The following is a 13,847-nucleotide window of genomic DNA, read 5'->3' on the forward strand; positions in this document are numbered from 1 at the left end:
GTTACGGTCTTCTGTCCCATGACCTTCCCTTTCTGGGTTTTCTTGAGGTCATTCCCATCAAACATGTTCTCATGAGTGAAGCGGCTTCTTTTCGTGAGGAAATCGGTGATGTGACTTGATCTGTTACACAGTCTCATATTCTCCCTCTTTTATGCAGCGCGAAGTGCATATCTACTGTGTCGTTTGTTCAGCTGATGAGTTGCCCCCCACAAGTTATTCCAATCATCGATAAATGCTTGATGAAGGCTCAAAGGTTCGTAGGCTACATGTTTAGTACAGTGCTTCGGGATGCATTCTTGAGGGTTCCTCAAGAAACAGCCTTGCCACATTCTGACTTGGTACCTTCTTCCTTACCTGACTGACAGGCCTTCTACCCTGTGAAATAGATACCTTAACATTTTCGCTCTATACTGCAATTCTCATCAATTCAATTCAAAGCTAAATTAACCTGGTATAGCTAATTTAGAACGTAATGGCTACGCAGACAATCTCTCCTTGGAAAACCAGGGCCGTCCGAAACGCTATGCCCAAGATGAAATGTAACAAAAGACAATACCAAAGCCAAAAAAAAATACATAATAAATTCTGCAATACTGTCACACAACATCCATCCTGCCACTACCAGCTCACAGTAATCTATATAGCCAAATTCTATCCTATAGGACCGGGTACAGTGAAGTTCACTGCAGGGCGGTAAAAACTCTAACCAATACTAGTGAGATTGCGGAAGTTGCTATCGTCTTTCTGATCGAATTTACCGACGATGCTAGTTAATGAATTAAAAGTCCTGCACATATTGATCTGGTCACTGATCAGCCTGAGCTGATCAGTGATCGCGGCGTGCTCAATTCTACTCAGTGAGCAAAAGCGGCGAGGGGGTGAGCACTAAAACGGGAGGGGAAAGCCAAAAATTGCCAGACATTATCCGGTATATTTTGAAGATCATTACCCTGACGAGATAACTCGCATGACGGGGAACGCGGCATGATCAAGCCGACTCGAGATGTTCCGAGCGAGGCCCAACCTCCGACTTGACAATTTGCTCAATTTGAATTTCGTCATGCTTGGCGTATGCAACTTTATGCAATGTATACCATGGTCTTTGGAACAGGCTGTCCAGGGCTTCCAGTGAGCGTCCCGTAGTGTCCTAGTCATTGTAGATTGTGAGCATTCATTCCATTTTGCTTCGCGGGGTTATGGAAGTCATAGATTTTGCGGATCAGCAATCATACCGGCATAGCGAAGTAAACATAGATCAGAGACATCAGGCATATACAGATGAAAAACAAAAAGGCGCCCCATTTCTCGCTGGCAGCAAGGAGACTTGGCATAGCCCGAGAGCAGCCGAAGTAGAAAGCCCAGTGAAAGCCCATGGCAATAGACATATTGAAGGACCTTATTCTCGTAGGAAAGATTTCCGATCCAATCAAATAAGGAATGCTAAACCAGCCAATACTCCACGCCACGGCATGCAAGAAAATAGCCACGATGGCTGCTGTAGATGCCCTTGAGACGTTCTGATTGTCTTCAATTTCCTCTACGCTCATGTCTTTTGTTCCACCCAGGTAGCCACCCACATATGCCAGGGTAGCAATTTGTAGTATGATCCCAGTAAGCAAGGAACGACGGCGTCCAATAAAGTCCACAATAAACAATGCGAAGGCCAACGTGCTCACGAATTTGACTACACCATAGATGCCCGTTGCCAAAAACTTCGCCTCATCACCCTTGATTCCCAGATAGCCGAAGATGGTGGGTGAGTATTGCGTGATGGCATTAGCTCCAGACCATTGCGAGAAAAGCGTTGCCATGAATATCAGGAAAAATCGACGACGGTTCTCAACAAGGACTAATGTTTCTTTGAGAAGATCCCATTGACTTGAATTTCCGACCGACTCGGTTTCATGGAGAATTCTTGCCTCCATCATGGAAACCTCGGCTACTAGAGCTGGATGATCGATAGGGAGATGGCGCAGCTTTGAAATGGTGTAGATTGCTCGTTCGCGCTGTCCTGTGTACAAGAGCCAACGTGGTGACTCTGGACAAAGAAAAATACCAGAACCCCAAATCACAGCTGGGAGTAACTGCAACAGGGTAGGTAACATCCACTGTTTGTCTGACCCAGCATATGCTTTCGTGATGCCATAGTTGATGAAGAAGCCGAAGACAACGCCTAGTTGTTGGCATGCTGCATATTGAAGAGTCAAGAGACCTCGAATGGCCTTTGGGGCAATCTAAACGAAGTTCATGAATAATTTGCTTATCGAGAAGATGAAATATAGCGAACAAGAATATGCATACCTCTGCAATGTACATTGGCGGAATGACAGTGGTGGCACCAATTCCAATTCCAGAAATGAATCTCGAGGCATATAGTCCCGAAAGATTACCTCCATTGAGTCCCTGTCCAAGTACGCCTGCAATATATATGATTGTTGCCAAAGTCAAAGCCCATCGTCGTCCGAATCGATCAGTAATCGGAAGGCACTGATAAATGTTAGCTATAATGGTGTATCGTATCTCCATTGCTATAGCGGATTGCCTACTCCAAAACATCCAAAAACTGCGCCAGCAGTAGCAATTGAAACAATCCATCCCTTTGTATTGGCGTATTCTGCATCAGATTGCTGATCAAGTCCAAAAACTTTCATGAAATGAGACTGGACTACTATAGAGGCAATGTTTCCTTTTCCCTTCAAAGTCAGATACCAGCCATTCACAAGATCATCAGTTCATCATACCTTCATCGAAGCCTTTTGCTACACCTGGAAAGGCAAAAATCAAGGTACACATAACCACATACCAGTTAAAGATTCCTTTTGGTGAATCTTTAATTGCTTGTTTCGTGTCCGTAATAAGACCCATTGTTGCTTTGGTCGAATTTTCAGATGAGCACAAGTCAACGTCTTCATAATACCTGGTCCAAAAAGACTTTCTAAAGTACTACATACCAGCGTTTATTTACAAGAAGCTATGGCCAATGTTTTGCTACTGGAATAAGCGGGGAATCCGGGGCTCCGCAAATCATCGGAAAATATCCGTTGACATGGTCATGGATGGAAGCGATGTTAAAGAAGCTGCCAATTCCTCCAGCCGATCTCTCCTCAGCTTCGCCACGCATATCACCCACAGCCTCCAACATGAACTTCTATCCAGCTCCACCTGTCATCCAGGCCGAGGTCTACGTTCAAATCCCCGCTTCTCTACGGTGCAGCGGACAACCGACCGAATGGCGTGGTGGATCTGCAAGTCCTCCATCGGACATTTTCCTAGAGGGTCCGACGTGGACGAGCGGTGGTGATCTTTACGTGACGGATATTCCTTACGGGCGAATTATCAAAATTGACACACTAAAGCAAGTCACGGAATGCGTGCGATACGACGGTGAGCCGAATGGCCTAGCTTTACGGGATGATGGGTGCATTCTCGTTGCGGACTACAAGCAGGTTAGTGCTTCTGGTGACTTTCTCATTAATAGTACGGTGTCTCATAGGATATAGGGCATCCTCTCATTTGATCCCCAGACAAATAAAATTTCGTCTTTCTTGACCCGTCGGAATCTTGAGCGTTTCAAAGGTCCCAATGATTTGGTCGTATCATCTCGAGGCGACCTTTTTTTCACCGATCAAGGGCAAACTGGCATGACTGATCAGACTGGTCGAGTCTATCGACTTACGAAAGATGGAAAACTGGACTGCCTAGTCGACAATGGTGTCTCTCCGAATGGCATTGTATTGTCACCAGACGAAAGGTTTCTATTTGTGGCCATGACTCGCTCGAATGCAGTTTGGAGATTACCACTCAATGCCGATGGAAGTACGACTAAAGCTGGCTTGTTCTTCCAATCCTTCGGCTGTGCTGGTCCAGATGGTCTTGCGATGGATGAAGAAGGTAGCCTGTTTATTTGCCATCCTAGTCTCGGGTCTGTTTTCGTAGTTGACTCCGAGGGCGTTCCCAAAGCGAGAATTGTCACAGCCCCCGAAGGAGGTAAGAATTTGACAAATTGCACATTTGGAGGGGAGGATGGAAAAACCATCTTCATTACAGATAGTATGAAAGGCATCATTCAATGCGCGAGGTGGCATTGCAAAGGCTCCAATATGAGTACATTGGTGTAGAATGAACTTGAGGGCTCTTTCTGACTGCTTTGACCTATTCTACCACCAATTATAGTAAAAGTACCACTTTTAGCTTCTATTACGATTTGCAAGGCTTTGATGTGGTAAAAAGAACGGTAGTTTCAAACTAATGTTACCGCAATCTCTAATCCAATAGATGAGACTCTCATCTAGGATACTAATTGGGAGTTGGGTGACGCTATGAACGAAAAGTTGAACAATATATTGGGTATTTCTAGTTTCTCGTCAAGTATGAATACAAATTATCCACCGCAGCCAGTGCACACACAGTTCGCGCTCGCTTGGTGGCAGCGCCGATGTGAGGCGTCGAGATAACATTCAAGTTCTCCCAGAGTGCTCCGTACTTCTCCTTGCTCGGGGGTTCTTGCTCATGACAGTCCAACCCAGCGCCCCAAAGATGGCCCTCAGCAAGAGTCTTTTCAAGATCGGCCTCATTGATGATTCCACCTCTGGCGGCATTGATGAGGATTGCATCCGATTTCATCATGCGCATTTCCTTATACGAGATCATGCCACGCGTCTCATTCGTGAGAGGCACATGGATAGACAGAACATCGGCTCTTTTGAACACCTCATTGACATCGTTAACTCTATCGTGCGCAATGTGAGGCCATGCATCGTCAGGCATAAAGACGTCGTAAGCAACTACATCAGCGTCGAAGGCGCCACGAAATATTTCTGCCACGGTACGCCCGATGTTTCCCATGCCAATGATACCAAGTGTCTTCTTATAAAGCGTAATACCGTTACATGTTTCCTTTGGAACGGGCTTTGCCATCTGACGGGTTGTGATTGATCGAATGTCTCGCGCCAAAGCCATCGCTAAGGCAAGCACCAGTTCAGCCACATCTCGAGCATTGGCACCGGGAGTGTTGCAGATCTTGATACCACGCTGAGAGCAGGCGTCTTGGTCGATTTTATCAATGCCAACCCCGTGCTTGCCAATGGCGACGAGATTGGGGCAGCTGGCTATATCTTCCGCTGTCAAGTACGAGCCTTTGACGAGGAGAGCGGAGGCTTTCTGTCGCCATTCCGAGAATCCGTCATCACCAGGGGTAATGACGTTGAAAAGCGTCTTCGCATGAGAAAGTGCTTGTGGATCCCATGAATCGAGGATGTAGACAGTTGGCTTCGAGAGAGTACCGTGAGTCGCAGAGACATGGTCATCGTGAACACTTGCGGGCGGCATTTTTGAAATAGATGTAAAGCTTCCAATGTGAAGACGTAGAACCAAAACAAAATGTGGTGGATAGTGTGCTACCTTTATCTTCAAGATACAGTTCAGCAATGACTCAATAAGAAGTTGTGATGTCCCAAGATGCATCGGATTTGGGCCGCCGGAAAATATCCGACAGGTCAACATCGGGACCCAGTCCTACATAGTATCACAGGACACCCTGAATTAATGACCGCAGCCCATCGGGAACAATTATCGGCAAATTATTGATCAGATTTCCCGGTATCGTCACAATACTGGTCGCATTAGAGATATCCCAAAGTGTACGCCGGAATCCCTTTAGCCCAGAGAAGCGTTCACCTAACAGTGTTAGAAGCGTAGTACATTTGTTCACAATTTGCTGATCTCGACATATTTGAGGAAACCTGTCCCGGAGACAAAGAATGACAATTCCAGCAGCGAAAATATCGAAGGCTTCAATAGTACCTCCGATGTAATTATCAAGTTCGGACTGTCGATAAGCTTCTTGTATGTACTCGACACAACTTTCTAAAAAGTCGCTTTCTATCGTCGCAGGGCTGCAGATTAAACTCTGACTAGTAGAGTTTGCTCTTTTTGTCTTTAAAATTTCCACTATAGCTCTGCACTTTAACTGCAAGGTGTGAACCGCTGGAATTCTGTACGCATGCTCGCATGCAATATCTCTCCAATCAGCGAAGTTGTTATAGTGGAACACCAAGCTTTCTGAAGGGCAATTTCTTATGCCAGATATGAGTCTGGCATGCATTACAGTCCGAAGAGCCAAGCGGTGTTCATCAGATGGGCTGCTCAGATACTCATCTGGTGGCTTTCAAGGAGTTAGAATATTCAAACGGTATTAATCAGTATACGCTGGAACTCACCGGAACCGTGATATCATCATCTTCGATACCAAAAGGGCGGTCCATTATAGCGCTAATGTTTCTAATTACATGTCAGCTTTTGGCTTCTGCCAAGGCCCAACATTGGCGAGGGTTCATGGAATAAATCAACATACCGATCCAGAGTATACAGATCCCAAAATATATGATATTCTGCAATAAGAGTCTCTGGGTACTCGGAAATGCCCGCATTTTGTTTCGAAGCTTTGTGAAATCCAAACGCGATTGCCTTCTTCATTGCCAGTCCAACCAAATGCCACGTTGAGCCTCCAAGAGGGCTATGCATAGAAAACAAAACCATCGATATCATGCAGCTTAGTATGTTGGCATTGTTTTCAGATTGTGCTATTGTGCTGAAAAGTCTCACTGCAGCAGCGTGAATACTGCAAGCTAAGCCTTGAAGGCTCGCCGATTGCGGAGAGACCAGCATACCCGTAGCTATAGCTAGATAGAAGTTGAAAAGTCGAGCAGGACTTGCTTTAAATACTCGGCTATGCGAGGATCCAGGTTCCGAAAAAAATTCCTCCACGTCTTCCCAAAGATGAGTAGAGTTGATGTGCAGAAAGCGTATGCCTTCCGTGTCGAGAAAACGAGACACAAATGGCGTAACTAGAGGCCGTTTCAGCGAGAAGGATTGATCCGCCATGCCCCCAACGACCTGCTGAAGAGCATCAATTCGTGACTCGATTGGATTAGCTCCTGTGATAGCGAGAGCTGCCCGTAGCATTCGCCCAGTCGCAAGCTCCTGAGGGTCCTCATCCCGTTCATTGCGCGGTTCTGCCATAGCGCTACGTGACAAAAAACCAATTTCACCCATTGCAGCTTCAACTGTATGCTCTGTGGTCTCTTGTTCTTTCTCGTGGCCAGCCTTTTCCGAAGATTGAACCGGAGCGGTCTCAAGTTGCTCTGCGTTGGAGGCATCAGCCTGACGTGGCCGCTTGTGACGGAGCTGTTTCTGCAGACTTTCACGCTTTTTCTTCAATGTGTTCACATAACTTTATAAGGTGAGTTTTATCTTAGTAGCCATGGTCACAAAAAATAGAGGGACTAGGTAGCTGTAGATCTTACCTAGGGACAACACTGTGAGACAAATTCCCACCAGCGTTTGTGATTGGTTCAACATCAAATCTCCGAGTAGTACACTCTTGGCCCACGTTTTTACAGGCTGAACATGCAGGGAGGTTTCTATCGCACTACACAGCCGTTAATCACAAACGATGAGGCAAGGGACGGCAGGAAATGCCCGAGACATCGTGGTGGGGCCCGTGAGGGATTTCATACCTTCTGTTTGCGCTTCCAGCATCTTTCGCATGCCTTGCCGCGTTGCCTTGGGGTGGCTGGGGAGTCTATCCCAGCATTGTCTCTTTCCCGACGCATTATGCTGCAGCATTGGGGTTGTTGTGGAGGAGAGAAAGGCGGGGGTTGCACGGCGGAGAATGTCCGACGTCAAAATATCTTGGCGTTGTTCAACAGAAGGAAAAGTTTGCCTTTCGGCTAACATGAGCTTGAATGTTGAATGTTGATTTATATGATGGTACCTCGCTAAAATCTAGCCGCGAGAAGCCAACCAAATTCCAAAGCAGGTCAAGCTTCTCCCAGATGGACGATATCATCTGTGATAATATGTGGGATACCCACATCCATTGTCTAGACCCCGTGCGTTATCCCTTCAAAACCACCCGGTTATACACGCCTTTACCGGCCCCTTTGGAAGAGTTGGTGAAGAATTCAATCGCCAAAAATATTGTGCTTGTTCAAGCTTCAGTTGAAGATGGACACTCTGCACTCATTGGCCACCTCGACCGTATCCGGACTGAGTACCCTGAAATATTTGTACGCGGGATCATTTCCCTGAATGAAGACTGGGACACTTTGACAAATGCAAAGTTAGACACTCTCCATGAACTTGGAGTCCGATATGTGCGGATTCATGGGACGTTGGGTAGTGATTTCAACGACATATCAGATCTGAAGAACACAATCAAAACGTTTGCTTGTTCTTATGCTGCTCAGAGACTGGGCTGGGGAATCTCAGCACAGTTACCTTTCACAACCTGGCTATTGCTGAAATCGTTTTTGTGTGAGGACCCCGGGGCACTTCAATTACCAGTTATAATCGACCATGTTGGTTGCTCATCGCCTGAGCTTATTGAAAGTCCTAACTTCGAAGACTTTATCACATTACTCCAACGCCGCAACACACATGTCAAGATCTCATCGCTCTATCGACGTGACAAATCAATCTCAAAGATGAAGGCCATTATCCAAAAGCTTGCCACCTGTGCACCTGCTTCGTTGCTCTGGGGAAGTGACTGGCCCCATGTAAATAGTTCCTATCAGGGTAATGATGCACCACCGATACCAGAAGCGGTGGATGCTAAGAAAGAGCTTCTTACTATTCAGAGCTGGCTCTCAGAAGAGCAATTTACGGCAATGCTGGTTGATAATCCCAAGCGGGCTTTTGTTAATTAGAAAAAGTTTGACGTATACTTGGAAAAAATGGTAGATATCACGTGATATGAATTCAATGATAACTATTCCATGCTACTATTTTAGTTGTAATTGTGTATACTGAAACCCAGCGACTGCTTTTATACGTAATAATAGGAATGCAATCTATAAGCGAGAAAAAAGAAAAAGAAACGAAGACAGGACAAAATGTGAAAAAAAAAATCGAAGAAAATGGGTCATGTAGGGTAATGGCATTTCACAAGTTGGTTTATGCCACATTAATTAAATTTTACTTTTGCCCTCGACATGGCAAGGCAAAGCTAAAGAGATGAAGCCTTTGGAGCTCCGCGGGGGGCACGGCTTAGGGGTGTCGGCAATGTGTTGATTGGCTGTCGGTAATTCCCCGACGGGTCAAGCTTGCGGAGAAAAATGAGGAGGGTTGGAGTCTGGGGAAGAAACGACTTCCTTCGACGGCATATAAAAGACAACGTCGAACTACTATATGCCAATGGATCTATTGATATTTTACCTTTACTCTTCTTGTCATTTCCTTACTAGTGACCTGAGACGGCGTTATTTCAATCACCAAGTCCCTACCTGCCATGGCCAACACAGAGGCCTTGCCAGTAGCGACTTCAGACGATCGAGATGGCAAATCAGCATCCAAAGATATATGGGTTGAGAACTCTCAAGAGACTCGCTCAAATGATGTGATGAATACCTTTCTATCATATGACCCAGACTTTCGTCGCCAGGTTGAAAAGCAGCTTCTACGAAAAATCGACACTCGGATTCTTCCACTGATTGTGCTCATTTACTTGTTCAATTACCTTGACCGCAATTCAATCACTCAAGCTCGAATCTATGGACTAGAAGAGGATACTGGTCTCAAAGGTGCAGAATATCAAACTGCAATATCTATATTCTCTGCTGGATATATCCTAATGCAGCTCCCTGCAACGATTCTCATGACAAAATTGCGACCATCTATTTTCCTTGTAAGTATCAACCCACCACACTAGTGTAGTACTTCATCCTCTAGTCCTTGTCGCTTTCCTTTGGCTTGGGTTCCGAATGGTCGCTAACGAGATTTCTATAGCCTTGCTGTATCATCCTGTGGGCTATAGTAAGCGGTTGCACATCCGCGGTCCACAACACGCCTGGACTGCTGATGGTTCGCTTTTTTCTCGGATTTGTGGAAGCCCCTTTTTTCCCTGGAGCTGTGTATTTCCTAAGCTGTTGGTACACAAAATGTGAAATCGGAGTCCGGATGGCTCTTCTGATCTGTGGCATTCTCCTCTCGAATGCCTTTGCCGGTTTGATCTCAGCCGGGATTCTCAGTGGTATGGGTGGCGTTGCCAACTTAGAAGCGTGGCGTTGGCTGTTTATCCTTGAAGGGCTTGCCACCGTTGTACTTGGGACAATCGCACTTTTCGTGCTGCCTGATTTTCCTGGTACAACAAAGTGGCTGAGTGATGCTGAAAAAATAATCGCCCAGGGTCGCTTGGCAGTTGATGCTGGAAGTGATTCTCTACTTGACGCCGAAGAGGTTCCTTTGCTACGTGGTATAATTTGGGCAGCTAAGGATATCCGAACATGGATTTTTGCGTGTATGCAGATGTCGACAACGGCATCAATTTCATACTCACACTTCTTCCCTACCCTGATCCAACAGCTTGGTTTCAAGAACAATACCATAGTGCTTCTTCTAACTTCGCCGCCGTACCTTGTCGCCTTTTTTTGGGCTCTCTCCTGGGCTTGGTTTGCGGACCGAAAACAGATTCGCTCAATTCCAGCGGGATCATCTCAATGCCTTGCAATTGTTGGCACAATACTTCTCATTGCCGTGACAGGTCCTCTATGGGCTCGATATGGTTTCACTTTCCTTGTTTGCTGTGGCACTTTTGGTGTTTACTCGACCACGTATGCCTGGCTATCATCAACAATTACTCAACCGCCCATCAAGCGAGCCGTAGCAATTGGCTTAGCCAACACATGTGCGAACATAGCCTCACTATTTGCCAATTACTTCTGGCTTGATCAGTACGAGCCAATGTATCGCCAATCCTGGGGCTGCTTGCTAGCATTTCAAGTGCTGGGATTATCCTGCATTCTCACTTTACGATTCTTGCTACGCCGTAAAAATGCGAAGTTCGATTCCATAGTGTCTGAGGGTAATGCGGAAGACCCGATTTTCATGTCCCATCTGGATGACGAGGCACGAATGGCCGTTCGGAACAACTTTAGATATATTATCTAAAAGCTCCAAAGCAGCTACTATACGTAGTCAATTCCATAACATACAAATATGCTGTCGTATGCCCCTAAACTAGTAGCCAAAAGTGGAAATTGATCTACTCTATATAGTACCCGATTAGGATATATTTGTACTGTTTGTAACCCATCACATGACATTGTTGTAAAGCATCACCCGGACCCCGGGCTTCTTCTTTTCATCATCAAATATCTTGTGCTCATGTTGTGCGAGGGTTTCGATCTTCTGGAGTCCGATTTGTATTTCGAAAATGTGATTTCTACTACTCCGAATCTTCATGGATGAAAATTAAGGCCGCACTTTCACTTAATCATCTGCATAATTTGTCACAATGGCAGCTCGTTCGCCTACCGGTGACATATCTCAATTTGACGAGACATACCACAATCCATTACCAAAATTACCTGCATGTCGCTTCTGTCATGGAAGGAAAGCAAAGGTATAGGATCCCTATCTCCTCGGGTCTGTTTTAATCCTACCTGGCTACGATCTAACAGGCAGGTAGTGCGACAACAACAGGCCAAAATGCTCGCTGTGTGTCAAACACGGCGAAGAATGCATGACTCTAGCAGTAGAGGATAGCGAGCCTATTGCCAGAGAGTATGTATTATCCGAGCTCTCGTTTCCTTTTTTTTTTTCTCCCTGTCAAAGCCTAGGATGCTGAGTGGATTTCTAGATACATTGGGAACCTAGAGCAGGAAATCAGAGACCTGGAAGCTGAACTCGAAGCATCACGATCGTTCAACTCTCCAAGCACTCCGCCCCCAGCAAGCAGGGATGCACCAATTCCGGAATATTTGGATTCCGACGGCTCTCGAAGAGCCATCTCTTTGTCTAAGAGAAAAAGACAATCACCCAGTTTTGTTGAGGGTGGTGGTATCAGGTGAATCCGTTTCCTTTACCTGGGTTTGAATTTCCTAATTTTGATTCAATAGCTTTATGAGACATCTCTTTGCAGACTCTGCCTGGCGCGAACATGACCCAACCCTCCTCCGGAATTTATCACGAGGCTCTGGCCCTGTCGGTACTGGCGTCAAGCCAAACGCTTTACCCTCGGCCCAAGAGGCAAGAGATATCTTCAATAGATAGTAAGTGGCTATATATCCATGGTCCTTCAAAGAGTTTGCCTGCAAGTCTGACAACATCCAGCGTCAATGGATCCCACATCCAACGACCCTTCTTTCTACGAAGCGACCTCGAGAAACTCTATGCCAGAGTCTTCTCGGAAGCAGAAGGCTCTTCAGACATGAACCTAGCGTCCAAGGATTCTCATGATTTATACCGCACCTTCATGATTCTTGCTATTGGATCTGTCATTTCTTATCGCAATGGGGCTACTCTGCATCACCCATACGGATACTATGTCTCTGCCATGAAATACCTGGATGACAGCTTCCTTGCAAGAGGGCTCGAGTCTATTCAGGATCTTCTGTTGATCGGGAGGTTTGCGATATATTATCACATCGGTATTTCAACTCGTTCCATGTCTATAATCTCATCAAACTTACAAGCATCCTATTTCCAGGAACCTCAATCTGGGAAATTACTAGATTATGCATGAGGATGTGCATAGAACAAAGTCTCCATCGATGTTCTCATTCAAAATCTCGTGTCGGTCTCTTACATGAACAGCTTCAACGAAGGGTCTTCTGGGAGTGCTATATGATTGATAGATACAGCTCCATTACCCTGGATCGCCCTTTTGCTATACCAGACACAACAATCCAAGTTGGCTTTCCAGCAGATGCAGACGATGAAGAGATCGAAGCGGCAGAAAGATCCGGATCCTTCCCAGATTTGGATTCATACTGTACCGCATCCTCTATTACCTCTCCCCCCAAGACCCGAAACACAGAAATGTCTGTACTCTTAGCTTGCCTCAGACTCAGGCAGATCACTTCCCAGATCCATGCCGAATTTGGAGGGAAAGCAATTGATTCTCATGCAGGAAAGAATATCATGGCGCGGGGGCTAATTTATTCCAAGTTGGATTTTCTGCTTGATCAGCTCCGACAATGGCGTTGCTCTTCTCCTGTCTTTGACCATCCGCGCTGCTTGTATGAGATGCAAGAATGGCATCAGCTTCTTTATCTGAGAGAACAGCTTTTGCTTATCAGAAAGGCTATCGATCTTGTCCCGAAAAGAAACAACTCCCCGCCTAGGGATCTTCTATCGCTATGCCTTCGCAGCGCAGTTGACGCAATTTCAATTTTTTGTCGGCTTTTTCGAGACAGGAAAATTACATTCACAAGAAGCTACTTTCAAATGCTCTTCACTGCTGGTCTATCGGTCATGTATTGTCTGTCTGTGGTGAAAGACTTTGACCTCGAAACGGTTCTCACCGGGACTCAGAGTGTCAGGGCTTGCGAGGATGCATTAAAGCAGATAGTTGAAGAGCTCCCTGACGCCAAGCACTATCTCGCAGTATATGAGGCCCTAAGGGCACACGTCGTACGGAAATACACGTCTACAATCAATTTCCCGTCCCAATCACAGCCTGATTCTCGAACAGCAGAATCAATCTTACAGCAGCAGGACTCTGAAGTCTCAAGTGAACCTCTGTTAAGCGCTTATCAAGCGCCAGTTCTCACAGCTCCCACATCTTCGTTTCACTCTACGCATCCGTCCTATGATTCACAATTTCTACAGGGTGAGCTGGACGTGATGTCGATGACCAATAGTGCCACGCAAATACACACACGTGCTTCCGTCTCTGAAGGCTCGATTCTGTCTTTAGACATTTTCGGAGATGACGCATTATGGGATATGGAAGCAGGTCTAAGTGAATATGCTTGCGGCGACCCGCCAGCAAGTTTGTACTTAGAGAACCCCTTTGATGTACACTATCATATGTAGAGCTTTATTCTCAATAATACAATTATAAT

General features: G+C 45.9%; 7 protein-coding genes across 7 annotated transcripts; 4 read left to right on the top strand and 3 right to left on the bottom strand.

Moving 5' to 3' along the window:
• Positions 1–988: 988 nt before the first annotated feature.
• On the bottom strand, positions 989–2,865 carry N7469_006353 (sugar porter family MFS transporter; the record flags this gene model as incomplete). The annotated part of the gene is made up of 5 exons (XM_056645271.1): positions 989–1,147; positions 1,233–2,234; positions 2,302–2,487; positions 2,547–2,686; positions 2,742–2,865. The coding sequence occupies 5 exons, from the start codon at positions 2,863–2,865 to the stop codon at positions 989–991; spliced, it is 1,611 nt and encodes a 536-aa protein (XP_056500509.1).
• Positions 2,866–3,140: 275 nt separating this feature from the next.
• On the top strand, positions 3,141–4,118 carry N7469_006354 (SMP-30/gluconolactonase/LRE family protein; the record flags this gene model as incomplete). The annotated part of the gene is made up of 2 exons (XM_056645272.1): positions 3,141–3,446; positions 3,501–4,118. The coding sequence occupies 2 exons, from the start codon at positions 3,141–3,143 to the stop codon at positions 4,116–4,118; spliced, it is 924 nt and encodes a 307-aa protein (XP_056500510.1).
• Positions 4,119–4,353: 235 nt separating this feature from the next.
• On the bottom strand, positions 4,354–5,328 carry N7469_006355 (D-3-phosphoglycerate dehydrogenase; the record flags this gene model as incomplete). Its single annotated transcript, XM_056645273.1, has 1 exon — positions 4,354–5,328. One exon carries the CDS (start codon positions 5,326–5,328, stop codon positions 4,354–4,356), a length of 975 nt encoding a protein of 324 aa, XP_056500511.1.
• Positions 5,329–6,197: 869 nt separating this feature from the next.
• N7469_006356 (fungal specific transcription factor domain-containing protein) lies at positions 6,198–7,737 on the bottom strand (the record flags this gene model as incomplete). The annotated part of the gene is made up of 3 exons (XM_056645274.1): positions 6,198–6,279; positions 6,353–7,161; positions 7,453–7,737. The coding sequence occupies 3 exons, from the start codon at positions 7,735–7,737 to the stop codon at positions 6,198–6,200; spliced, it is 1,176 nt and encodes a 391-aa protein (XP_056500512.1).
• Positions 7,738–7,835: 98 nt separating this feature from the next.
• N7469_006357 (uncharacterized protein) lies at positions 7,836–8,708 on the top strand (the record flags this gene model as incomplete). The annotated part of the gene is made up of 1 exon (XM_056645275.1): positions 7,836–8,708. The coding sequence occupies one exon, from the start codon at positions 7,836–7,838 to the stop codon at positions 8,706–8,708; it is 873 nt and encodes a 290-aa protein (XP_056500513.1).
• Positions 8,709–9,289: 581 nt separating this feature from the next.
• On the top strand, positions 9,290–10,947 carry N7469_006358 (uncharacterized protein; the record flags this gene model as incomplete). Its single annotated transcript, XM_056645276.1, has 2 exons — positions 9,290–9,685; positions 9,787–10,947. 2 exons carry the CDS (start codon positions 9,290–9,292, stop codon positions 10,945–10,947), a joined length of 1,557 nt encoding a protein of 518 aa, XP_056500514.1.
• A 346-nt stretch (positions 10,948–11,293) lies between these two features.
• N7469_006359 (Zn(II)2Cys6 transcription factor) lies at positions 11,294–13,818 on the top strand (the record flags this gene model as incomplete). The annotated part of the gene is made up of 6 exons (XM_056645277.1): positions 11,294–11,401; positions 11,468–11,562; positions 11,639–11,845; positions 11,898–12,050; positions 12,112–12,405; positions 12,642–13,818. 6 exons carry the CDS (start codon positions 11,294–11,296, stop codon positions 13,816–13,818), a joined length of 2,034 nt encoding a protein of 677 aa, XP_056500515.1.
• Between the last annotated feature and the right edge of the window lie 29 nt (positions 13,819–13,847).

This window comes from Penicillium citrinum (assembly GCF_028827155.1).
Source record: "Penicillium citrinum strain IBT 23319 chromosome Unknown utg000005l:1.0-1900146.0:1.0-1900348.0, whole genome shotgun sequence".
Lineage (NCBI taxonomy): Eukaryota > Fungi > Ascomycota > Eurotiomycetes > Eurotiales > Aspergillaceae > Penicillium > Penicillium citrinum.